Below are 25687 nucleotides of genomic sequence, written 5' to 3'. Positions count from 1 at the left end.
CCCACCCTGGCTGCCCCATGCCTGCGCGCACGCGCTGCCCAGAGGCCCAGAGCGGCCAGGGTGGGGCGGAATGCCTGTGTCGTCGCCATGACGACAACGCAAGCATCCCGGCCCGGCTGTTGTCATCTTTGTCACGTCAATTTGCATATTCCCTCCTTATTGGCTGTGGGCGCCACCATCTTTGTCACAGAGTGATGGTCAATTTGCGTATTCCGTCTTTATTAGATAGGATGACACAACCTGTGCTCATAATGTTTAGGGTTAGAGAATTGAGGTACACCACTCTTACTGTGTTTAAATGATACACAGTTTATGAGACAGAACACTCTTGGTCCTTTCTTCAGAAAAACGTTTTTTAAGAAGCTTTAATCTTGAAATAATTTTATACTTCTAGTAAAGTTACCATGTATTAGTATGCTTCACCCAACTTCCCCTGATAGTATGGTTATCACAACCAAGAAATTAACATTGTTACCTCACTATTAACTGAACTATAGTTTTTCCTCTAACATCCTTTTCCTGTTCCAGGATCCAGTCCAGGATCTTTAATCTCTTCTGCTCTGGGACAGTTTCTCAATCTCAGAGGAATGCCATTCATTTAAAGTAAATTGAGAAAGTTAGTGCTTTACTGTGATGGTGTTGATCAGTAACTTTTGTCATCAGTTACTATTTCTAGCCACTCAGGCACTTACTAGATACTGATAAATCTTATCATTATCTAATTTAATTCATTTTGTAGAATGACCCTCAATTTGGGTTTCTCTGATGTTGTATCAGGATTAAATTGAAGTTATGCAAATTTGATATGAACACCACATGAGTAATATTGTGCTCTTTCCCCTCATATCATTTCAGGGATTACATGATGCCAACCTGTCTTATTACTGGTGATGTTGACCCTCATCACTTGGTTAAGGTGGTGTCTGCTGAGTTTCTCTTCCATAATGTTATGTATTTTTCCTCTTTGTAATTAATAAATATCTTGGGGGAGACATTTGCAGGAAGTTTTTGACTTTAGTTTGCAAGAGAATTTTTCTCCCATGGAGATTAATTTAAAACATGTTTTCCCTCTGACTTTTAGTGAGAAAGGATTTTCATTTTATTTAAAATGAAGGCCATCGGTGTTTTGGAGGGCTGATGATGACTATACAGGACTGTTTACTTCAAACGTGACCCAGAGTAAGAGGTTTCTCAGCCAATGCATGCTGGTATTTTCTACTTTCTACTATCCTATATAATAAAACACTAATAATTAACCGAACGGCGGAACGACCGGTTGCTGTGACACGCACTGACCACCAGGGGGCAGACACTCAACACAGGAGCTGTCCCCTGGTGGTCAGTGCACTCCCACTGGGGGAGCACTCCTCAGCCAGAAGCTGGGCTCATGGCTGGCAAGCACAGTGGTGGTGGCTGGAGCCTCTCCCGCCTCCATGGCAGCGCTAAGGACCCCTCGGGGGATTGGGCTTAAGCTGGCAGGCAGACATCCCCCGAGGGGTCCTGGACTGTGAGAGGGCTCAGGCCATGCTGAGGGACCGCCCCTTCCCCCCCCACCCCCTGCAGTGCATGAATGTCATACACCGTGCCTCTAGTTTTATAAAAAAGAAAAGATGGTTGTTACCCACTAAATTGATTTTATGATCTGTAGTTTGAAAAACCCTAGTGTAGTGAAGTTATTATCCAGAGCAGAAGTTGGTAAAATCTGATTTTGTTACATTAAAGAAGGCTGAAATTAGGTTGCCTTTAGAGTGAATCCCAAGCCTCTTGGAAGCTTTTGGGTAGGGAGTGGGGACTTAGATCCCAAGAGGAAAAGCTTTGAATGAGAATTTTAGCCTTTTAAGAATCTAGGATTCTGAACCCACCATGGGATGTTCACTCTCATGAGCTTTCATTCTTGGACCCTTTTGGCCTCATGGTTTTGTCAGTTGGTTGCACCTGCTGGTTCTTATTTTCAGGCTTCTATTAACAAGAATCTAAGCCATCACAGTGGTTCTGCTTGGAGATTCTGCTTGGGGCACAGGTAATTCACTCTGAGGTCTACGTAGGACTTAAAAGTTCCCCAGGGAGTTTTCAAGATAAAATGATTCAAGGTGATGGAGACTACCTCAAAAGTGAAAAAAGTTGCATGATCCCTATTCTCTAGTAGCTCATGATCTAGTGTGAGCAACAGGAACAAAGAGACCCTCACAGGTTCTCAAGGTAATAATGGTGTACTCCAGGCATGACAGGTGGAGATGGGGAGGTGCTGATAGGAGCTCCTACTGAGGACTTGTGAGGATATCACAACTGAGGGCAGACTGCAGAATGCATCAGCCGAGCAGACAAGTTGAGCAATAGCATTTTAAGCAGAAAGGGTATAAAGGCTCCATACTGTAGAGTATGATTAGGGAACTGCAAAGTACAGTATTATGACATGGCTGAACTTCAGGTGGCTGATGAGAGTGGAGGCTGGAGAAGTGGGAGGTTCAGATTATGGTGTTGTCAGGCTTGACCAGTTGTGAAGTTTCAACCTGATTATTGATTTTTCCTCTCCATTGTTCTAAAAATGATTTAACTTTAAACTGATTCTGTAGGTAATGGAAGCCATTTCATAAATGGGTGTAACATGATGAGATTTGTGTATTCGAAAGCCAGGGAGTGAGACAGCTGCCAGACCTATTTGGGAAGTCACAGATATAACTGGTCAAACAGGAACCTGAACTAGTCATTGCAGTTGGAGTGGATCCACTTTCCCACTCACCTATTCAGGCTCCAGCCAGCCAGCAAGTCAATGATCTATCCACCCACTACCCATCTTCATTGCCCACTCACCCCTTCCCACCCACTCACCCATCCACTCATTCATCCAACTACCAACTTACTCAGACAACCAACCACTTGTCCAATCACACGAACCCCATCACTCACCCATCTACCAACCCAACCAATAATCCATTCATTATTTATTAAGCTCCTGCTCTGTCCTAGACTCCTGTGGCAGGTGCATGGGATACTGTGGTAGACCAAGGCCAGGACGTTCCAGCTCTTCCAGAGCTTGTGATCTAGTTGGGGAGGCAGACATGAAAATCCCACAAATGGGTGTTTATTTAGAGGCTGACGAAAGTGCTGTGGGAAAAAAGGAAAAAACTTCTGTAAAAACCTATGATAGAGAGACTTGGGTAGGGAGAAGGCCCCAGGAAATTTGCCTGGAGGAAGGACAGCCAAGCTAAATCTTGAAGGTTTCAAGAGATATTTAAGAGTTAATAGTTTAAGACTGACAAGATGGTGGTGGGGGAAGGAATGGGTGACAACTCCTGGGTGGCTGGGGGATGGGATGGATAACACTGTCTTTGGCCAATTTTTAAATAACCCAGAATGTAGTATTCACCACATCAGAACATATTGGATAGACCATGGGAAGAACTGGTGTGGAGTCACGGACTTGTGATGGTCCTGGCTCTTTCTCATTTGATGGTTCTCTCAAATCTGTTTCTTTTCTTTCTTAGCTGAGAGAGCAAGAACTGACCCCTGGTAACCTTTTCTTTCCATATTTTATCTATAACAGACCATTAACTGGACATTAGTCTAGTGATAGAAAGAGTTGATTGATTATTTGCGCAGTGTTCCAGGGGTCCTCAAACTGCGGCCTGCGGGCCACATGCGGCCCGCCGAGGACATTTATCTGGCCCGCCGGGTGCTGCTGCCTGTCCTGCTTAGCAGCCGACTCGTCCCGGGCCCGCAGTGCGTATAGGAATTTGTTCATAGTTTTTTTTTTTAAACTATAGTCCGGCCCTCCAATGGTCTGAGGGACAGTGAACTGGCCCCCTGTTTAAAAAGTTTGAGGACCCCTGAAATGTTGTTGCCGGGTATATGCCAGGCCTTGTACTAGACCAGCAGTTCACAAAGTGTTTGCTTTTGGGGACCCCTATATTTTTCAAAATTATTGAGGACCCCAAAAAACTTTTACTTTTGTGGGTTATATCAATATATATTATCACATTAGAATTAAAAATGAAAAACTTTAAACATAGGAGTTTGTAAGCATACATCCCTTAGCCATCAGAATGACTCCTGTTGGAGAGCTTCCTATTGCAGGTGTTGAACTGGGTTTGTCAAGCTTTGGAAATGCAAATAGAGCCTGGAAACACGTAGGGGGCTCAGAGGAAGGGTCAGTTTGCAGGAGAATGGAGGCGGAATTAAAAGCATGACTAATCATGAAAGAACAAGAACAGAAAGGCGACACTTGAGAGTTGAGGACTTGAGTGAAACAAGTAGAACTGCTCATTTGATGTCATCTTGTTATCTCAAGATGAGGCCTCTGGCCTTAGACAGTGAGTGCCATTACATTATGTACTGGCTCCCGCCCCTCGTCCTCACCTTCTTTGAAAGGAGGTCCAAATTAGAGGTGTAAGGATTATGCCAAGTGCAACTGGAGACTTCCTTCGACCTCATATGGCTGTCCGAGGAGCGGGCCTGTGTTATTGTGCAGAGACTGATCAGTTGAGCCACAGAAAGGAGGCCAGACTATTTTGCTCTGTCTCTGTCTTATTGCAAAGAGCATGGTGACATCAGAGGACTTTCTTACCTCAGGCCCTTTTGGCTTGATGACAAGATCATTTCTTTTATGTCTGCCTGAAATTGTGGCAGTGTGCTCAATTTCAAGGAATCTGGGATGGATGAATTCTTGAGTGTTAAGAACCTGCTAATAGTGCCTCTGCATTACAGCTCTGGGCAATAGCAGCTTCATTCTTCAAAGGGCCTCAGAGGGGAAAATACTTGCAGAGTCCCAGGGATTGTAAATTAGGGAGGTGTAGCCCACACTGAAAAGACAGAAAGATATGAGAGAGAAAGCCCCTCACTGGTGGTTTCTGTAATAAATTCTAAATAAGAAATTGGAAGACCTGAACAAATCAAACCTTGTTTGCTCCTAGCTGGGTTAGGTTATCCTTTATTTTGTTAAAATTCAGCTTGATTAGTTTCATCACCTCAGCTAGTATCCTCATTGCTTTCTCTCCCTTAGAGACTATGGGTGGGAGAAGAGAACACAACTCAACAGAAAATACATGAAGTTTGAGAAGTGACAATCAGATCCTTTAAATTTGTTGCCAGTCATTTAAAAAGTTTTTTTTTTTTTTTTTTCCCTGTTAAATGCATAATCCCTTCTCTGAAATCTCTGGAATTCCTAGATAGGTCCTAACTCCAGGGCCTGAGGAGCCAGGTGGGGTGCAGCTGACCCCAGTGGGCTTGGGTGGGACTGTGGCAGGAAGTCACCCCTGCCGTCCTGTGGAATGGGACACAGGAGTGCCCCGTCCTTCCATATTTCCAGAGAATCAGAAATCCAGATTTTTATGTAAAATCCTCTGATTGTTAAAACACTGATAACTAATTAAAGAGTTTTAGAACACAGAATGCAACAGTCCTAGCTCTGGATGCCATTGTAAAACTTCCAGTTTAGAATGAATGTTTAAAATCTTTCTCCTTTATTTGCTTTATTTAAAGATTTACATTAGTCCATTTCCCCATACCACTCTCTACAGTATTAGTGTTTTCGGTATTTTGGGGAGGTGACATCTTTGAGTGCCTTTTGCTCATTTCATAGTTGTGCCCCCAGCATCCTGAATTTCACTGAATGCCTTCAGAGATTGCTCCTTTCCTGGTTGCCACAAAGATCAGGAAAGAGGGACCATGGGAGACGGGGGCCCCTTAAAGATAAGGTACAGCTCTTAAGGGGCTTCTGCGAGTAGTGCTGCTAATGCTGAATAAGGACAGTGATGGCGTTTGTGTGAGCTGTGTCCTTCACTGTGTGCTTCACATCCATCCTCTGCATCGTAGCCACCTCTGAGGTAGGAAGAGCAGACAGGACTCAGTCAATTTTCCACGTGGGTAGACAGGCTCAGTGGTTAACTAGGCACAGGTCAGTTAGGAATCCAGAGCCTCCACTGCTCTTCGGCCTCTGACATGCTTGGCCACGCTGCTCTGGTTCTGTGCATGCTGCCTGCCTTCTTTGCTGATGGTTTTGGTGGCCTGCTTGGTCTTTTTCCCTCTTTTGCATCTGACTTAGCCCAGGTCCATATCATGGTTTGTTTTCTCCTTTGGGCTTTGGTAGTGACATCTGAATATGCAGGAACCCCAGGTTGTCCCTCTGAGACATTTAAAAAAACAAACTTCAACTGAGTAAATTTAAAGATCTTGGACTTTATTTACCAATTCATGAATCAGGCAGGCTCCCATCTCTGAAATAGAAAGGAACTCTGAGGAGCTGTATGAAATGACAGACTTTCACAGGCAGAGAAGCAGGTGGGACAGGAAGATACAGCAGTGTTTCAGGTACCGGTCACCTTTCCTTAGAGATCAGCACGACAGGCAGGTTTTTTAAGGCAGATTGCCTCACTGGTGTTGACCAGGAAACTCCCCACTGACTGGTTTAAGACTCCATTCCTTGGAGAGGCTGACACTGAAGGTAGGTTAGGTGTTAAGTCTTGGTTTACTGACCTGGGGCTTAGTCTTGGTTTACTGACGATGTGACTTCATTTGGACCTGTTGTATTTAACATGGGGTGGTGGAGAAACCAGGAGGTTAGGACACCGGCCTCATGTCTCAACTGATGGCTTCTCACCCCATAGAGTCAGATTTAACTGGTGTGGGGTGCAGCAGGGCATTAGGAATTATGTTGTGTTGTATTGTATGGTATATATGTATGTGTGTATTTATTTATTTACCCTCACTCAAGGTATGCTTTCATTGATTTTGAGAAAGAGAGAAAGGAAGGAAGGGAGAGAGTGAGGGAAGGAGGGAGTGAAAGAGATAGAAGGAGATAGATATTGATGTGAGAGAGAAACATTGATCAGTTATCTTCTGCATGCTCCCCGATCAGGAATTGAACCTACAACCCAGGTATGTGTCCTGACTGGGAAATGAACCTGCAACCCTTTGGTGAATGGGAAGACGCTCCAGCTAACTGAGCCACCTGCCAGGGCAGCATCAGGAATTTTAAAGCCCCCATGAGATTCTGTGTGCGGGCAAGTTGGAGAACTCATGGGTTGGGATTCCTTGTGGGAATTTGATTTACTGGACACGTTTTAGGTATTGGACACGCTGGATAATGGTTAATGTGCTCTCCTTCTGATGCTGTTTCCCAGGTGGTGGCAAAATGAAAATCTGCCTAAGTGGAGACTGTGGCTTATTCCTCCTGTTTTTTTCTTTGCTGCTATGTGAGTTACCTCGCTGCTCAGAAAGCACAGTGAGGAGTGGCATTCTCTGTGGTCCAAAATGGAGGGAAAAGGCAGAAGGAACAGCTCTTGTCCAGCCCAGGGCTGCTTAGCACTGAGGAAGGCAGGGTGGCTCAGTTTGGTGTTTTGAGAATATTCTGGAAGGGAGTTTTGGTGACCTAGGCCCTTCTCTCCCTTTTTGTACTGATTACGTTTCATTGCCAGGCCATTTGAAATCAGGTCTCCCCTTGGCCTGGACTCCCATGCCCGCCTCCCCCCCCCCCCCCCCCCGCAAATGGGCTTTTACAGCTTGTTTGTTCTTACCCATGTGGGGTGATCGTGGGCCATTGAAGGGCAAGAACATGATTATACATTTCTGTATCCCCCAGAAAGCCTTGTAAAGGGGAGACATCTGCATTTGTTCACTGTCCACTCCTGCCTCTGGTTACTGGTGCTCTCTTTTACTCTTTTTTAAAAAAATATATTTTTATTGATTTCAGAGAGAGAGAGGGAGAGAGAGAAACATCATTGATGAGAGAGAATCATTGATTGGCTGCCTCCTGCATGCCCCCCGCCCCCCACTGGGGATCGAGCCCGCAACCTGGGCATGTGCCCTTGACCAGAATCGAACCTGGAACCCTTCAGTCTGCAGGCTGATGCTCTCTCCACTGAGCCAAACCAGCTAGGGCCGTGGTCGGCAAACTGCGGCTCGTGAGCCACATGCGGCTCTTTGGCCCCTTGAGTGTGGCTCTTCCACAAAATACCACGGCCTGGGCGAGTCTATTTTGAAGTGGCGTTAGAAGAAGTTTAAGTTTAAAAAATTTGGCTCTCAAAAGAAATTTCAATCGTTGCACTGTTGATATTTGGTTCTGTTGACTAATGAGTTTGCCGACCACTGAGTTAGGGCTAATGCTCTCTTTAATTAACATGGGAGTGAACATTGCAAGCTTGCCCTCGGGGAGCAAGGGCAGCATGCATTCCATATCTTCACATTGGACATTCAGTGTATAGTCAGAATTACCAGATATAATTCACAGGTATTTGCAAATAAGTGAAATAATTTTGGAGTTTCTGATATTTTTATTTTTTTTAATGAACTGTGACCTCTGGGTTGTGTTGAAGATAAAGCATTCATAAATAAAACTTACAAAAATCAACACTATGGTGGTTCTTCATTTTTTTGAGAGCTGGTTAGAAAATTTGGCAAAATATATTTTCTGAATTCCCTCCATTTCCACCCATTTTGGGAAAGCACTGGCAAGGTTTTGTGACAATAAATATCCCCACCAGAATGTAAGCTGCAAGAGAACAGGGCTTTTTGTTGGTTTTGTTCATGGGTGAATGTCGACTGCCTCCAACAGTAGAGGCACAATAAGTATTTGATGAACAAATGGATAGATCTTGGATTTGTGGTGGAAATAAATGCATTGATTGTCTGTTGCACACCTGGCATTGTGTCACCTATTTTCTTCTATCACTTATATCAGCAAAAAAAATTATACACCAGGATAGCTTAATACTTACAGCATTGCTGCACAATTAGAACTTTTTAGCAGCCATGTTTGGTAGGTTTTATTCAGTCATTTTACAGGTGAGGAAACCAAGGCTTGGTGAAATTAAATAAGGTGCCAAAGTGACAGAGTGTTTGAGAGTCAGCTTTAGAACCCAGGTCCCTGAAGCCAGTGCTTCTGCCCCACAATTATTAAAGCAGTCTGCTTGGCGACATCGGCTGCTGTGCTTGGTGAAAAAGCGACAACACATTAGACCACGATTTCATCTTGTTCCACTTTGACTCGAATGAAAGTCTTTGAGGAAAAGTCCTACAATTTAGTATTTTGAAGTATATCTTTCTCCTAGCTGGTATATTTGGCTGGCAGTATAGTAAAAGGAATCAATTTTCTTTTTACAGGCCAGCTATATATATATATATATTTCAAAAGCTGTCACTGAGAACATTTTTCTAAAACATAAATCTGGAAGGAGGGTTGCAATGATGGAGTGAGTAAGAGCAGAGAACGCTAATTTCTTGGTGTTTCCTGGTGCTGCAGTACTTAACAGGAATATCTCAGGGCATTCAATAGTTGGTCCAACGTCTGAACACAGGAAACAAAAGGAAGTATGAGTAAGTGTTCTTATGTTCTCAATATTTATATTTATATCACTCCTCTTAAACGTCCACTTTTAAGAATATGTTGTTTGTGTGTTTTGGAGAAGCATATTGAAGAAGTTTGGTCATATGCACACCCTTTTCCCCTCCTTTTGTATCTCAGAAGAGACAGAGGTCCCTATGCCTTGGTCCTGGAGTCAAAGACACAGCTGTGGGAGAGCCAAGCTTTGTTTCTGTTTTTGGAGTTAGCATCTGCCAAGTTAACTGATATTTATAGAAAAAACACATCTGCATTTAAAAATAGAAAATGTATGTAATAAACTTAAAAAATATTGTCACCCAAGGATAGGTTTACTGATTTGAGAGAGAGAGGAAGAGAGAGAGAGAAGCATTGATCAGTTGCCTCCTGTATGCGCCCTGACTGGGGGTTGAACGTGCAACCTAGGTATGTGGGCTGACCAGGATTTGAACCCACAACCTTTTTGGTGCATGGAACAGCACTTCAACCAACTGACCCACTTGGCTAGGGCATGATAAATTTTGAAGCATTGACTTTATTTTAGTCCTTGGGTTCAAGAATAGTATCTTTTTTCTTTATTTCAACTCTTTATTCATTCCTTGACTGCTTATTCCTCATTCATCCAAGTGCTTGGCTGTATGGAAGGACTGCTGGGTATTGTGGATATATAAAAGGTAGGGCACTAGGGCACTACCTTCCCTCAGGAAGCGGCTGGACTGCTGGGAAAGACAAATATGTTGACCAACAGAAACAGAATGGGGAAACTGCTGTGGTGTGTTAAGAAATACTTCACAGAATTGTTTGACTAGGAGGTGTCTGGAAGACCTCCTGGAGGAGGATACATCCTTAAGGGCTGTGAAGGAAAAGTGAGAGGGAGGAAAAAAGGATAATCCTGGCAGAGGGACCAGCATGATGAGGGTCTTTGTGAATCCTGAAAGGAGGAGTTCTTTGGAATGGGATGGGGGGCGGGGAGCTTGGGTGCCTATGTGCCCTGTTTGGAGAGTACTATTTGTATGGATTCCCTAAATGTGTTGACTGGCCCATTGTGTTCCCATGGGAGGACATAGCTGAAATCAGGTTAAGGGGGCTTGCTTTGCTCTCAGCAGTTCTCTGTGGCTTTGAAGTATTGATTCTTGCTTAATTCCTCTAACCTTTCACAATGCTGCCTAGGAGCAACTTTGAGTGAGTCACCTAACCCCCTGGGGCCTCAGTTTCTTTGTGTGAGGGGAGGTCCTGGGCTAGGTCTCTTCCTATCTTCTGAGTTCATCCTCTTTCTATCAAGTGCTCCATTTCCCCCAGCCTCATCTTGACTCTCAAGCCCTTCACACTCTTGGCTCCAGTTGTCCTCCCTGCAGAGTATCCACAATTACCAGTGAAAGTGTCATCATCTTTAGTCTTGAGCAGCATTTAGTTATTTATGGTTTTGGGCTTGAATTTTCTAATGTTTGAAATTCTTCAGCTTTTCTCACCTGGGACCAGGCTTGCATGACAGAATTAAGCCTGATGCCCTGAGTGAATTAATTTCACTCCCGTGCTTCTAGAGTGGTACCAATTATGAGCCTTCTTTAGGTTCATACTCAATAATGTGTATATTATCCCTGATTGCTGTTTTACCACAAACTGGATGATAGTTTTCATACTGTTTTGCTCCTTGCTTTTTGTCCCCACTTCACAGTGTTTCTCAGCGACTTTGGTGTTGTAGGGCTCAGATGAGAGGCCCCAGGTGAAGGGCAACAGTGGTAACCCAAAAGGCAGTCTCATTTTGGATTTTTGTCTGGAGTTGGGGACAGGTGAATTGGGCTTCATATGAAGACAGGCCGAGATCACCTAGCGAAGCATCATCTCAGAGCTGAAAGGCATTTACGCTTTCTCACTGTATGAGTCCCAGCTCCGCAGGGACTCTATACAGTGAGGAGGGATCACTGACCGACTTGGGCAGTGACTCTTAGGCCTGGCTGGTCATCAGCATCTAGGAGGTTAAATATACAGATCCCTGGTCCCCTGTCCTGGGATTCTCACTTGGTGGGTGTGGATTAGGCTCTTCAGATGCTTCTGTTGATCAGCAGGTCTTGGGAATCCAGATCTGGCCCCGTCGACTTTTGGGTGCATCTTCATTCTCACTCCTGGCCCAGCATCTCCACTGGGCTCCAGCTCCACTCGCACCACCCCCACCCTAGAGTCTTGTGCACAGCAGCTAGAGGAATCATTTGGAAACTTAAGTGTGATTGTACCATTCCCCTGTACCCAAAACCTTCCCATATCCATGGCTTCATATCCCATTTTAATTCCAAAGTCTTAGCCATTGAACCAAGGCCATTAAGGCCTGCATCCTTGTCTGGCCTCATCTTCCACTTGGCATCCCCTCTCTCTTCTGCAGTCACACAGGCCTTCTTGCTTGTCCCCCAAACCTCTGGCTGGTTCCTGCCCCAGGGCCTGTGCACCTGCTGTTCTCTTTACCTGAAATGCTCTCCCCAGATCTTGCCTGGCCCTAAGCACTATTCCAGTCAGGTCTTTGCTCCCACATTTCCTGTGGTGAGGTCTTTTCTGAATACTCGTCTCCCTGCCTCTGACCTGGTCACCCTTTCATTTCTTTACTGCAGTTAGTAATATCCAGAATGTTACTGTATTCATTTTTCCTCACCCCCTCTCTGAAGTACAGATTCCAGAAGGACTTTGTCTGTATCCTTTACCACTTTTTCCCTACACCAAGAGCATTATCTGGCATGTCAACAGTATTCACAGACTATTTGTGGACAGAATGAATACACACATCTTCCCATACAGTGACCCAGCTAAGCATTTGTTAGCCTCAGACTAAACTCCTTAGTGATGACTGCACATCTCAAGGCAACTCATTTGTATTGAGACAATTCTGATTGTTAGTCTGTCTGTACTTCAGCTGGAAACAGAGGAAGTAGCTGCCTTCTTTCTTGCCCATCGCGCTCTGCTGGGGAGTTGGGATGATGGCTGCCACTTGTCAGTATGCCCTACAGCAGTGGTCGGCAAACAGCGGCTCGCAAGCCACATGCGGCTCTTTGGCCCCTTGAGTGTGGCTCTTGCACAAAATACCACGGCCTGGGTGAGTCTATTTTGAAGAAGTGGCGTTAGAAGAAGTTTAAGTTTAAAAAATTTGGCTCTCAAAAGAAATTTCAATCGTTGTACTGTTGATATTTGGCTCTGTTGACTAATGAGTTTGCGGACCACTGCCCTACAGCATGCATTTCAGGAGGGTTAGTGTGGTGGGTCCTATGCCTGCTGCTCAGAGCTTCCTTTGCTGAAGCTTGTTGTCCACCTGCTGGGGTACTGTGGGCTTGGCCCTCACTGTCAGCCTCTTGCCAGGCAGCCCACAGTCAGTGACTGCTCATTGTGGGGGTATAAAGACCTGGTCATTTGTTCCAACCTGGGCATCTCTGAAGGGCTGCTATAGCTCCAGGACTGCCTGCGGAGTCTGCCTAGGCTGTCTTTAGGCCTGCGCTGCAGCTGCCCAGTCCTGCTTCTGCCTCCCCCTCCCTCCAGGTGTTGACCCATTCCAAGGGCACCTTAATGAGCACCCTGCATGCTAAACTCCCGATTGTCTGCCTCTCTGGTATCCCAACCTTGACAGCTGGCTCTTTGCCTAAGGTTTTAGGTTTATTACACCCTCTCTAGACCAGGGAAGACAGTAAAAGACTCAGCTTAATAGCTCCCTCCTGTTTTCTCAGGGATCAGCGGAGGGTTTCACTTAGCATGGGGCACTCAGAGCATCTGAGCCTGACAGCACTGTTGTCCTTGGCTCATTCGTTGTGGCTGCCCATGGGGAATGGAGTGGAGGCCGCACAGACTTCTCACTGGCTGCCACTCCAGCTTGGCATTTGGATGTACCAGTAGGTCACAGTGCTGCTGACCTCTCCCTGACTTCTGTGTTGTGAGGCACATTCTGAGGAGCTGAAAGGAAGTCAGGGTGATTGCCTGGAAAACCCACTCTGTAATTTTTTTCAGTAACTGTCTCCCCTGGGTTTTTTCCTCAAAAACTGAGTTGTGGGTTTTATGGATACCAAGAGGAGCAACTAAGTGTAGTCAGCAGACCCAGAGTCTTTGAGGGCTCGGAATCAGCCATGAAGGGTATGGGAAACACGGCTTCAGGAGAACAGCTCTCTCTGAGTTTGTTTCCACACTTTAACATAAGTGAGGAGGCATATTTATGGACTCTCCAGTACTCCACTGGGTGCTGAGGGTGTCATTGAAGACTCAGTCACTCTCTGGGCTTGAGAAATGGAGGTCGGTACAAATGCATTTCATGAGAACTGCCCTCTGGGTGCACACTCCTGGGTAAGAGATGGTGTCCTCCTCGGGGCTAGCAACCAACAGTAAAGGATGAGTAGGTCTCATGCAATATTTGGGATATCGTTATACTAAAAATTTATTTGTTTATCTGAAATTCAGATTTAATCAGGCATCCTGTAGTTTATCAGGAACCCTAATAAAAGAGAAGAAGAGAAGTGCTGTTGGGTCTAGCAGAGGGACCAAGAAAAACACTGAGCATTGGGGATCAGGGATGCTGCCCCAAAGAGGGGAATCTGGGCTGGCTTTGAATGGTGAGCACCATCTGCAGAGAGGCAGGGGAGGGGAGAGGCACATCGGGGCAGCCACCAGGATACCTGTGGTGAGGGTGGTATGGAGTGCAGGTGGAGGTGCGGTCCTCTGTATGGCTGGGCAGGCAGGAGAGGAGGCTGATAAGCCAGCCCTCATTTTACATGCCATGTAAGGACACGGACTCAGCCCTAGAGCACTGAGGAGCCACCCAAAGTTTTAATTTAGGGACTTTGGGTCTTTGAATTAACTAAATTTATTTTAAGTATAAAAGTAATATGAAGTCATGCTACAATAAATTCCAGCAGTGAAACATTCACTTCATTTTCTCCCCTTCCCTCCACCCTCCCCAAGGTCCATAGGTAACCACTGCTAATGCTTCCTCCTCATCCTTTCTGGAATGTTCCGAGATGTTCCGGGCATCGGGAGCATGGATGTGCATGTTCTGCCTCACTGTGTTTATTGCACTACAGACTGGAGCATGGACAGACTGTTTTGCTGCTTGTTCTTTCTCCCACTCAACAGTGTGCCTTGGGCTTTTTCCCATGTAGTACCTAGGGAGGTCACATGTTCTTTTTTACATCAGAGTTTTTTATTTTTATTTTTGCTGTTGGGTGTCCTGCAATATAAAGTCAGTTAAAAAATTGGTTCCTAATATATAAGTTTTAAGGTGAATTTGGAGGGTACTGATTGACTTCAGAACTCGGGGTGAACAAGCCCATCTCTAGGATCTTCCAAGCAAATGGCTCAATTTGGAGATTCAGCACCATCCAATTAGGCTCTTTATTATGGAGTGGCCATGATACCACCAGTGAGCAAGTGGAACCAGTTAGAATTGCTGGATAATTTAAAAACATTTAAAAATATTTGAATTAATATAGGGTTGTTATTTTTTCTAATAAGCTTTCTCCTACTCACATATCTGAGAGCTAATATAATTTTTATCTCTTTTTCTGATTGGATATTTTACATCTTTTCCTTCCTACCTCACTCCACCCCAATATTGATCTGTAACTCTGTATATGTACTCCAGCTGGTTCAGTTATGGCATCTTATGATCTAGTTTGCAGACCTTTCAAATAAATTACTTATTTGTATGAAGGGACCATAATTGACTTTTCGGTTGAGAAACCCAATTCACTAAAGTGGCCAGGGAGAGACATAGTTCATTTTGCTCTATTATCAAATCAATGTTCAAATAGTATTTTAGGATTATTTATTTTCCTCAATATGAGAAAAATGTCAAGATTTATTTCCCATGTTTCTTAAATGTCAGAGGAAATTGACCCGAGCCGGGGGAACTCTCAGTGCCTGGTGTTTTATGGTTTTCAGCTGAAGGAATGAGACAAAGCACTGAGCGAGATTGCGAATGTTGCCCCCTTGTGCTCGGTGGAGTGTGAAGGAATCTGGGTTCTTCTCTGGGATTCTCTAGACCAGTGGTTCTCAACCTTTCTAATGCCGCGACCCTTTAATACAGTTCCTCATGTTTTGGTGACCCCCAACCATAAAATTATTTTTGTTGCTACTTCATAACTGTAATTTTGCTACTGTTATGAATCGTAATGTAAATATCTGTATTTTCCGATGGTCTTAGGCTCTACAGCAGCAGTTCTCGACCCACAGGGTCGAGATATTTACACAGATATTTACATTACGATTCATAACAGTAGCAAAATTACAGTTATGAAGTAGCAACGAAAATAATTTTATGGTTGGGGATCACCACAACATGAGGAACTGTATTATAGGGTTGCAGCATTAGAAAGGTTGAGAACCACTGGTCTAGACTAATTGGAGGGATGGCATCAGCAGGAATAAAACCCATATAAGTGGGCTAAGTGAGGTAGGTATATGAAGGGTAAGTGAATCACACTAGACCTGAGACAGTCCTTCCTTGACAGTGTGGTTGGGAAGATACTGTAGAGTGTGGGAAAGCAAGAACAAGGATGCTAAGGGACTAGTAAGAGACATGGCATTAAGCAGAAGATGCACATGGTGAAGAGCAGGCTGGGGTAGAACCATTCATTTAGCCTTTCAGTCAGTCCATCACATGCAACAATATTTCATGAGCACCTCAAAGTTGCAGGTACTATGCCAGGGTCTGGGGATGTAAACCCAAGCTGGCAGAGTTCTTACTCTTGAGACGTTCACAGTCTGGTGGGTGAACAAGCAGGTGGACCATCTAACGAGGGGATGGGGCAGAGGGCTTGCTAAGGCTCCTAAGGGTTTGGGGCCTCAGCTGAGTCTGGAGGGATGGCTGGGAGTTGGCCAGGAGAGGAGCTAGGACAGACACAGTGTTGACCGTCAGATCACAAAGGACTTCGTATACTGCAGAGAGTTAGATTTTATTCTGTAGCCTTTGAGAAATCACTGAAGACGTTTAGAGCACAGAAGACTCATCGTAAGAGTGGAGTGTGGATGGGAGGGGGCAAGGCTGGAGGCAAAGAGACTAGGGAGAGGTGATGGTGGCCTGACATGAGACAGTAGCAACGGAGTGGGGAGATGTGACTGAGGTTGGCAAATAGTGGGTAGATTGGGCAGGACTAAATAACTGAGAGTTTTGTGGGAGTGAGGGAATGGGAGGGAAGGCTGTTGGATGGGCCCTGAAGTCACCTGGGGTGAAGGGGAGGCCGTGAGCAGTCAACAGTCTCTGGTGAGTCAGGGGCTGAGCAGGATTGGTCAGTAGTGTGTGGAGGGAAAGAAGGGCCTGGAGCTTTTCTTCTTCTCTTCCTCTCTGAAATATGTACAAATTTGACAACCCTGCTGAAATCTACAAGGGATGAATGCACTAAAGGATTAGTTTCAACATTTAATAACTCCAACCTTCATAACGGCTATGGAGATTACACTGGCTTTTCCATAAGTATTTTCATGAACTAGAGTGAGATTTGCTCTCTATGGCTAAAATTCTAGCTAGCATCTTTGTTATAAATATTGTACTTCTAGATTATATTTGGAGTAAAGATACATCTTTCTTCTTTTAGTTTTTTTTGCTTAAGAAGGAAACAGTATAGGTGGACATTGCTATTTGTGAGATTTCCTTTCTGGAACAGATGGCCTCTATCTAATCTTGATGGCCTGTGATTACTTTTAAAATGACTTCAAGTTGTTAGCAGCCGACACTGATACTGGAAAAGGCTGGAAGCTGACAGCAGGGCTGAGTGGTGAGAATGGGAGAGCCTGGATGTGATGGCACTCAGGTGACTACTTAGATCCGATATATCTAGAATTTGTTACTCTTAGTCAGAAGCTAATGTACAATTTAAGAGCAAAGGCTGAAAACAGTGTCAGCTGACTTAGGCTGTATGCATATCCTCCCATGCAATTTAAAAAGTAACTTTAAAGGTCAAAGTACACAGTGGGTGAGTTTGCCAGTATACAAAGTACAAACATTGTGGAGTTTACTTCATGAGAGTAAATGTAAGACCAGTTATCACTCTGTCATATTAATGCAACGTCAGAGCAGTGCTTTTCACACCCGTGTTCATTGGAATCTCCTGGAACTCTTGTTACAGTGCAGGTCCCCTCCCATTCAGTAGGTGTGAGGTGGGGCCTGAGATCCATCATTTCTAACAAGTTCCCCTGGGCCGATGCTGCTGCTGGGCTACTTTTTGACTAATAAGGGTCTGAGCCGGGGTGCCTATCTTTTGGGGTACAGAGACATTATTATTGAGAAACTGAGGAAAACTAGGGATCCTCAAGAACAGTAAACCTATCACCATCCCCTTCCCCCATCACCACACCTGAATCATAATGTCAAGGAGGTGGTGAAACCTTTGAAACCCACCTCGCATCTTCAGTTTTGATTTCAGGAGTGCGAATAGAAAGATGCTCTCATTATATAATGGTCTGTCAGTCAGTATCTTTCCTAGTTTTTTTTTATAGAATGGATGTTACTTTAAAACTAGAAAGTGCTTTTGTGCTGACCTACAGGTTAGAATAAATGATAGCATGGAAAGCCCTGTAAGGCTCTGAGCTGGGCCTTATAGGTATAAGGCTCTGAGCTGGGGCATTACTTAACCTCTGGCTTCCAGCCCAGGCAGCAGGCATGGTAGCAGCTGCATTGCTTCCTGTTATAAACAAGAATTGACAAGTGGTCACCTATCAGGCAGGGTTACTTCTAATCTTAGATCCCTGGATAATTCTGTACCTCCACAGGTTCTGTACCTCCATAATTCTGTACCTTCACAGGTTCTGAACCTCCATAGTGGTTTTGAAATGAGAGATCTAAACAAATTAGGTTAGCAAGTGGCTGAGAAATAAATGACTCATGTAGGAATGGGAAGAATTTAGATGTGGCCGGCTTAGTATTAACCTCCCCATGCATTTCTCTTGCTGGGCAGGATATACTTTCCGCAGTAGAATGCTGCAGGAAAGGGGCTAGTTTGTGAAATATTTGCTTTTCGTGGGGTGACCCTGGAGGGCAGGAATGGAAGCACCTTGCACATGGGAGGGGTTTCATTTGTATGTCTTTAAAGCCATTGTTCACTTCATATAGCCACCCTTCGTCACATTGGATTGGAAAAGTCAAATGGGTTCTCTGTGAATCCACTGTAGTTTCTGAGTGGTGTTTATAACATGTTCTGTGCCTGTTCATCTGGAGGTGGCCAGGATGCCACCAGCACCTGTTTCCTCCAGCCCTGGGTTATCTGGAAATAAATTCCAGACATCATATTAGTTTTATTTGTAAATATTTCAGTAAGTATCTCTAAAAGATTAAGACTTTAAAGAAATCATCTTATTTAAAATAGTAATAATAATCCCTTAATATCATCAAATATCTGGTCAGTGCTAACATTCTCTACATATAATTTCAAACACCTTTTTCTGTTTGACTGGAGATCCAATTGGTTATGTCTTTAAAGTCTTTTTAAATAGATTACTATTCCATCTTTATACTACTTGCAACTTGTTATTGAGTAAATGAGTTAATTTATCTGTCAGCTTTCCCAGAAGCTGGATTATGCTGATTGCCCCCTGGCACTGTTGGTGTTGTTCCCCCTGTCCCGAATTTCCTGGTGGTTCCCGAGGGAGGAGACTACTGGGCAGGAGTGCTGGTCCTTCAGTCAGCACGCGCAGCATGTCTGATTATCTCCAGGAGGGTGCAGTTAGCAGCCATTGATGGTCACTCCCTGGTGCCATTAATTCACCAGGGTTGCAAAATGGTGATATTCCAGTGTTTTCATTCCATCTTCATTTATTAGCTGGAAATCTTGAAAAAAGGAACTTCTCCTCAACAACTATAACAATTGTTTGGTTACTCTGGCGTGCAGATTGTTCAGGAAATGCCAGGGAAATGCTTCTTTCCCTTTATCTTCTAGCTTTCAAAATAATGAGGTGATTCTTTTGATCCTCCAAAGGGGACCATTTTCTTTTTTATTTCTCAGTTATGACTTCATGAACTTACGCATATTCTGTGTCTTTCTCTTGCAGTTATTCTTCTTGCTGCTCAACTTTGGCCAGTAGGAACTTACTCAGGTTGACTCCTGGGTCCTTTCAACATAGCCTTTGTATCAGTTAGCTCTTACTGTGTAACAAACTACCCCAATTGTAGGGGCTTAAAACACTATTATCTAACAGTTTTGGTAGGTCAAGAGTCTGGAGGCTCTCAAGACTGCACTCTAAGGTGCCAGCCTGCTCCACAGTCACCTCCTGGAGTGGCTGGGGTGGGGCCCTTGCATGCTCACCGCATGGCTGCTGGCAACCCTCAGTTCCTCAGTACGTGGGCAGCTGACCTTCCCCACTGCCAGGGCTCTATCAGTTTTAGATAAAGTTCATGCTAGTTTCTTTAAGATTTAGGATGATGGAGCTTCTATTTAACCTCATGAATATTATGTTTGTATCTCTTTCTCAGTGGCACTGACATAATTATTCATGTATTATCCCATAATACACAAACAAATCTCAGAATGATGATACTTACTTCCCTACCAAAAATGATTACTGAAAATGCTTTAATTTTTTTTATAGTTCTTTCTCTCCTTTTGCTATGTCCCACTACATTCTACAGTCAAATTCCTCCATACAGTCATAACTAAAATTGTTTGTTACTGTGCAGTGCACATTTAGGTTTATTTGCTTCAACTTATAAGTTTCCATTTTAGGTTATTTTAAAATACAACTTTGGGAAGCATTTTTCTCAGTCTGTTGAGATCTTGCTTCCTGGCATATCTTCTGTTTGGCTCAAATAAACTCTAATAAACCCTTACAATTTTTTTTTAAATGTATAAGATTTCATTTTATTTTTGTCATTCTAAAGATGATTTAGAGATAAAGGTGATTTTTGTTATTGTTGTTTTAGAAATCTAGCTTTTATCATTGCTCCCTCCACTACATTTTCTTCTTTTCCCATAGGTAGCTTTTATTAAAACATTTTTTATTAATTGATTAATTTTTAGAGAGAGATGAAGAGAGGAAGGGAGAAGGAGAGGGAGAGGGAGGAGGGAGAAGCAGAGGGAGGGAGGGAGGGAGGGAGGGAGGGAGGGAGAGAGAGAGAGAGAGAGAGAGAGAGAGAGAGAGAGAGAGAGAGAGATTTTTATTGTTTCACCTTTATGCATTCATTGTTTGATTGTTTGATTCTTGTATGTGCCCTGACTGGGGAATCAAACCTGCAAACTTGGGGTATCAGGACAATGCTCTAACCAATTGAGCTATCTGGCCAGGGCTTCATAGGTAGCTTTTTGAAAAATAGATTATCTTACTTATCTTTAAATATAAGAGGTAGTATCCTTGTATGTTTTTCTCCACCTTGCATTCCCTACTCAGCAATAAATTGATTTTGACTTCCACTCTATAGCCCTGTATAGAGCTCTTTGTTTCTTTTTCAATGATGTAAACTCTGTTGTGTAGATATGGACATTTATTCTAGGGAACTATACTTTTTCAGGCATTCTCTTGACTTCCTCTTCTGAGTGGATATAGGAAGAAGGTGGAAAGTAGGGGCAGTGCCCTGGCTGCTTCTAGAAGTAGCACCTGGTTGTGACCACTCACTCTGTTTTCTTCTTAGCTCTCATCGTGGCTGGAGGGATAAAGTGTCTTTCTTTTTATATCCAGTGAGTGGGCTGCTTTTTTCATGATTCACAGGCCTCGGTAGTTTCTGTCATTTCATTTCCACTCATTCTAATTTACAGTTAGACATTTTTCTAGGTTTGAACAACTCGTTATTTGTCAGTCTTAGTTTTTGATAGTGGTATGGTATCTGTTTTGTGTGTCTTCATGTTTATATTCGTAAAAATTCGGGAGGAGTGGTATCAGTGATTGTGCTTCAGATGCCATTTAAAAACAAACTTTACTATATGTAAAAAGTAAGTAACACAGTTTGTTTTTTAACAATCTTTTCTCTCCTAACCAAACTGAATATTTTGTGTTGTAGGGAAAAGGACTTGGAAGCCAAATTCATTATACAAATGGAGAAAAGCAAAACAACAATCACAAACTTAAAGGCAAGTAGCAACCTGCCCTTGCTCCCGTTCCATGAGCCCCCATGTCTGTTATAATGACTTGTGGATAAATAAGATGCTTCTGCCATTTCCGCACTCCTTTCTCAGTTCAGTTAGGCATGTCAACTTGCTCTTGGCTTTGGGCTCCATCATGAAGCAAGAGGATTGATCCCGTTTCCTCTCCCATCCTTGGTTTCCTTTGATCTGAAAACTAGACCAAGCTCTCCTCGCTCTGGCATGGGAGCTCATTGGCTTAGTCTAGATGCTGGCGTTTTTATCCTGTATCCTGTGGTGGATCCTTAGCCTGGCCATTGACTACATTTTGTGAATTATTAAGTAAGCTTTGGCCCTTGATTTGTTTTCATTTTATTTTATTTTACTTATTTTTTTTTTAAATTTCTTTATTGATTAAGGTATTACATATGTGTCCTTATTCCCCCATTACCCCCCACCTCCCATTCATGACCCCACCCCCCTGTTGTCTGTGTCCATTGATTAGGCTTATATGCATGCATATGTCCTTTGGTTGATCTTTCCCCCTTACCCCCACCCTCCCCTACCTTCCCTGAGGTTTGAATTTCTGATTGATGTTTCTCTGTCTCTGGATCTATTTTTGTTCATCAGTTTATGTTGTTCATTATATTCCACAAATGAGTGAGATCATGTGATACTTATCTTTCTCTGCCTGGCTTATTTCACTTAGCATAATGCTCTCTATCTCCATCCATGTTGTTGCAAATGGTAAGAACTCCTTCTTTTTTACCGAAGTATAGTATTCCATTGTGTAGATGTACCACAGTTTTTAATCCACTCTTCTGCTGATGGGCACTTAAGCTGTTTCCAAATCTTAGCTATGGTGAATTGTGCTGCTATGAACATAGGGGTGCATATATCCTTTCTGATTCGTGTTTCTAGTTTCTTGGGATATATTCCTAGAAGTGGGATCACTGGGTCAAATGGGAGTTCCATTTTTAGTTTTTTGAGGAAACTCCATACTGTTCTCCACAGTGGCTGCACCAGTGTTTTTATTTTTAATGAAAAAAATGATGTTTATAAACTTTGCAAGAGGAGCTGGTATTATTCAAAATTTAGGGGATGAAAGATAAAAACACTGATTTTTTTTCTGAAAAATTATTGAAAAAATAATTTTCTAAGATGACAAGTTCTTCCTATTGCACTTAAAATGTACTGTTCATTTCTTTGATCAGTGAATTTGTTAAGTCCCTGAATACTTTTTACTTAGGGGGAGGGGAATAAGGGTGTAATATTAATCATAAGTCAGGAGCTTTATAAACTCATCCCCTTCCTCCTTAGACACTCGTGGTAAACTTGCAGGTTTGCATTTTTGAGGCCTGTTGCTCCATGGTCAAGTTCAGGTCAGTCTCAGGTTGGATTTCTCGTAATTTGTGGCTCCAGGGACTGGACACTTTGAAATCTGATTTCAAAGTGGTGCAACTTGCTCTCTGATAGGAGCTAGGGAATGCTCCTATCTTCCAGTGGGCCGTGCCCTAGATAATTTGATAGGCCTCCTTTGAAGCTCTGGTGTCCCTTTGCCTGAGGCATTCTCCACTGGAATGTCTTTCTTCCTCCACTGACCTGAGTCCTTGTACCTTCTAGCTCTGTCTGGCTCACACTTAGCTTTCCCTCCTTTGACCTCCCACATCTCAGTTTCTGCCAGTCACCATTCGTCCCTTCCCTGCTGTTAGTTATCTTTGCTTGGCTTTGCTTCATGTATCTTTGTGTATTCACAGTGCTGTGGTAAAAGTTTAATCATTAAAAAATTGCATTTACTGAAACAAAGTGAAAGGCCTCCTTTCTTTGTGCATAGTGGAGTCTATTTTTCTTGATTACTCTGTTGCTTTTTCGAGATTACAAGCATTTCCTTAATTGATGTAATCAGAACATATGCCCAGACTTTTAACATTTTAATAACAGGAACCTTGACAATTTTTCTTTATAGTGTCTGAATTATGCTGGAAAAATATGGTGCTCATTGAATTTATTCAGCATGTGTCCTAGAAGCTATGTGAGGCTTTAGTATCATATAAAGATTTTTATTTATTTTTTATTTATTTATTTTTAAAATATATTTTATTTATTTTTTACAGAGAGGAAGGGAGAGGGATAGAGAGTTAGAAACATCAATGAGAGAGAAACATCGATCAGCTGCCTCCTGCACACCTCCCTCTGGGGATGTGCCCGCAACCAAGGTACATGCCCTTGACCAGAATCGAACCTGGGACCTTTCAGTCTGCAGGCTGACGCTCTATCCACGGAGCCAAACCCGTTAGGGCAATATGAAGATTTTTAAACATGGGTTTTGGTTCACTTTAGGTATGGACCAAGGTAGACAAGATATATGCAAACGTTTGCAATAATATGATATATCTTGGAGAGTCTAGCCAGGGGTGGGCAAACTTTTTGACTCGAAGGCCACAATGGGTTCTTAAACTGGACCAGAGGGCTGGAACAAAAGCATGGATGGAGTGTTTATGTGAACTAATATAAATTCCAAGTAAAGGAGTGGAGGGGAGAGCAAGAGAACCGGATGGAACAGCCGGATCCGGCCCGCGGGCAGTAGTTTGCCCACGGCTGGTAGGCTCTCAGATGTGGGAGTGCCCAAGGGACGCTTCATGGAAGAGGAAGCCTCTGATCTGGAGTTCTCAGTGGGGCCACAAAATCACGCAACTCTAGGGAACTCCAGTCCCATCAGGATCTATGTGAATAGCACCCCCTGGAGTTATGCAGCCCCACGATGCTGGTGGTTTCCGGTAGAGGGAACAGTGAAAAGCACTGGCGATGGGATAAAATAGAGTCTGGCTGGAGTGTTGGGTTCATATAAAGTAATCATTGTAAAACATCCAGGGAAGTAGCCTTGGGTCATATCATAGACTGACTCTGGATTTATTTCCATTTGGTGGGGGTGGGTGGCCCACAGTCAGGAAGAATTAAATGCTTCTTAGGATGTAAATATGAGAAATGGTGATCATTGTATATTTTTTACAAAGGAAAAAATTTAGATTATTTGTCAACTGACAGTGCTCTTCTTATATTATTATTATCATATCATATCTCTCTAGATACCTGAAGGAGGGTCTGGGGACTCAGGGAGAGAACGGACCAAGACCTTTACTTACGACTTTTCTTTTTATTCTGCTGATACAAAAAGTCCAGATTATGTTTCACAAGAAATGGTAAGATATTTTCAGAATCTTTATTTTGGTTTATTTTTCATACCAAGAAAAACATGCCTATCCTACAACCCTTAAAACATCTAATTTTTGAAAAATAAAATTTACATAAAATTGGTCATTGCTTTTTCGGTTTTTATATATCTTAAGCCTGAGAATTCAATCCCTAAAGGGTTTATTTTTATTTTTTTTATCTAAGCATGATGATCATAACTTTTGTTTCAAAACTTTGACACTACTGATTTGAAGGAGCTCTGTAAATAAAGCATTTTTGGGGGAGACATTGATATGCTGCTAATCTTAGCAAATAAGCCACTTAGCCTTAAGTGTTGTGTGGGGCAGAGCTTTAAGAAGTAGACTTCAAACACAGGCCACATTTCCCTGCTGGAGTGGATTGTAAGGTTCGAGGTGCAGGAAACAGGAGTTGGGGACCAAGGCATGTTAAAGAGGAGGTTTATTCCGCACTAATGAGCGAGATTCATTACAGAGGAGGGTAGAAAGACCAGGATTAGAGGAGGGGGAGGAGAAGAAGAAGGACCTCAGCCAGGCTGGGAGAGACAGCAGCACGTGCAGCGGTGAACATGCCTTTTGAGGGGAGGAACAGGAAGGGGTTGGGCCCAGGGCAGAACGGGAAGGGGTGGGGCCCAGGGCACTTGGCATGCACTGATTGGTGGTTGAATGTCTCAGGGATGTCCCAGCACCGGTTACATCATAACTCCGCCCACCAGTTGTGGGGAGGGACGATCTATCACGGATCATTATAGGTTCTGGGAAGAAGGATTCTAGAAAGAAAGAACATTTGTCCAAAATATTTATAGAACCTGGAGTAAAGCTGGAATTTGTCCAAGAAACCTCTCCTGAGGCTTTTATAGCCTAAAATGTAGATATGACATGGGCAGAGAGAACAGACTCAGTGATCCTCCCAGGAGGCTGTCATAGCAACATTTCATGGAACAGAAGAGCAAGGGTATTTCCCTAGGTGGTCAACAAGGATGTTTGAGCCGAGTGGGGATACAGAAGCACCAATGTGTGTGTGGGAGAAAATGGGCTTCATGGCTGGGCCTCTTCTTGGCTTGTTAACTACTTCAGGTCTTCACATGTTTAAACAAGGATAAGAATTTCATCGTGTCCTGAGTAGTAATTCATGTGATGACATCTTGTCTGGTTTCTTGCAA

At 43.4% G+C, this 25687-nt stretch overlaps 1 protein-coding gene across 4 annotated transcripts in view; it reads left to right on the top strand.

The window, feature by feature from the left end:
- KIF16B (kinesin family member 16B) overlaps positions 1-25687 on the top strand; it is a gene marked incomplete at its 3' end in the record, with an annotated part of 439094 nt that overhangs the window by 11355 nt on the left and 402052 nt on the right. For all 4 annotated transcript variants that reach the window (XM_080683869.1, XM_080683868.1, XM_080683867.1 and 1 more), the window contains exons 2-3: positions 21255-21324; positions 24402-24515. In XM_080683869.1, the coding sequence (XP_080539995.1) occupies positions 21255-21324; positions 24402-24515 (184 nt within the window). The remainder of the gene's footprint in view (positions 1-21254; positions 21325-24401; positions 24516-25687) is intronic.

The sequence above is a fragment of the Plecotus auritus genome, assembly GCF_963455305.1.
Source record: "Plecotus auritus genome assembly, chromosome: 8".
Taxonomy (NCBI): domain Eukaryota; kingdom Metazoa; phylum Chordata; class Mammalia; order Chiroptera; family Vespertilionidae; genus Plecotus; species Plecotus auritus.
Note: the sequence above shows the minus strand (reverse complement) of the source record. Positions and strands in the feature narration are given on the sequence as shown.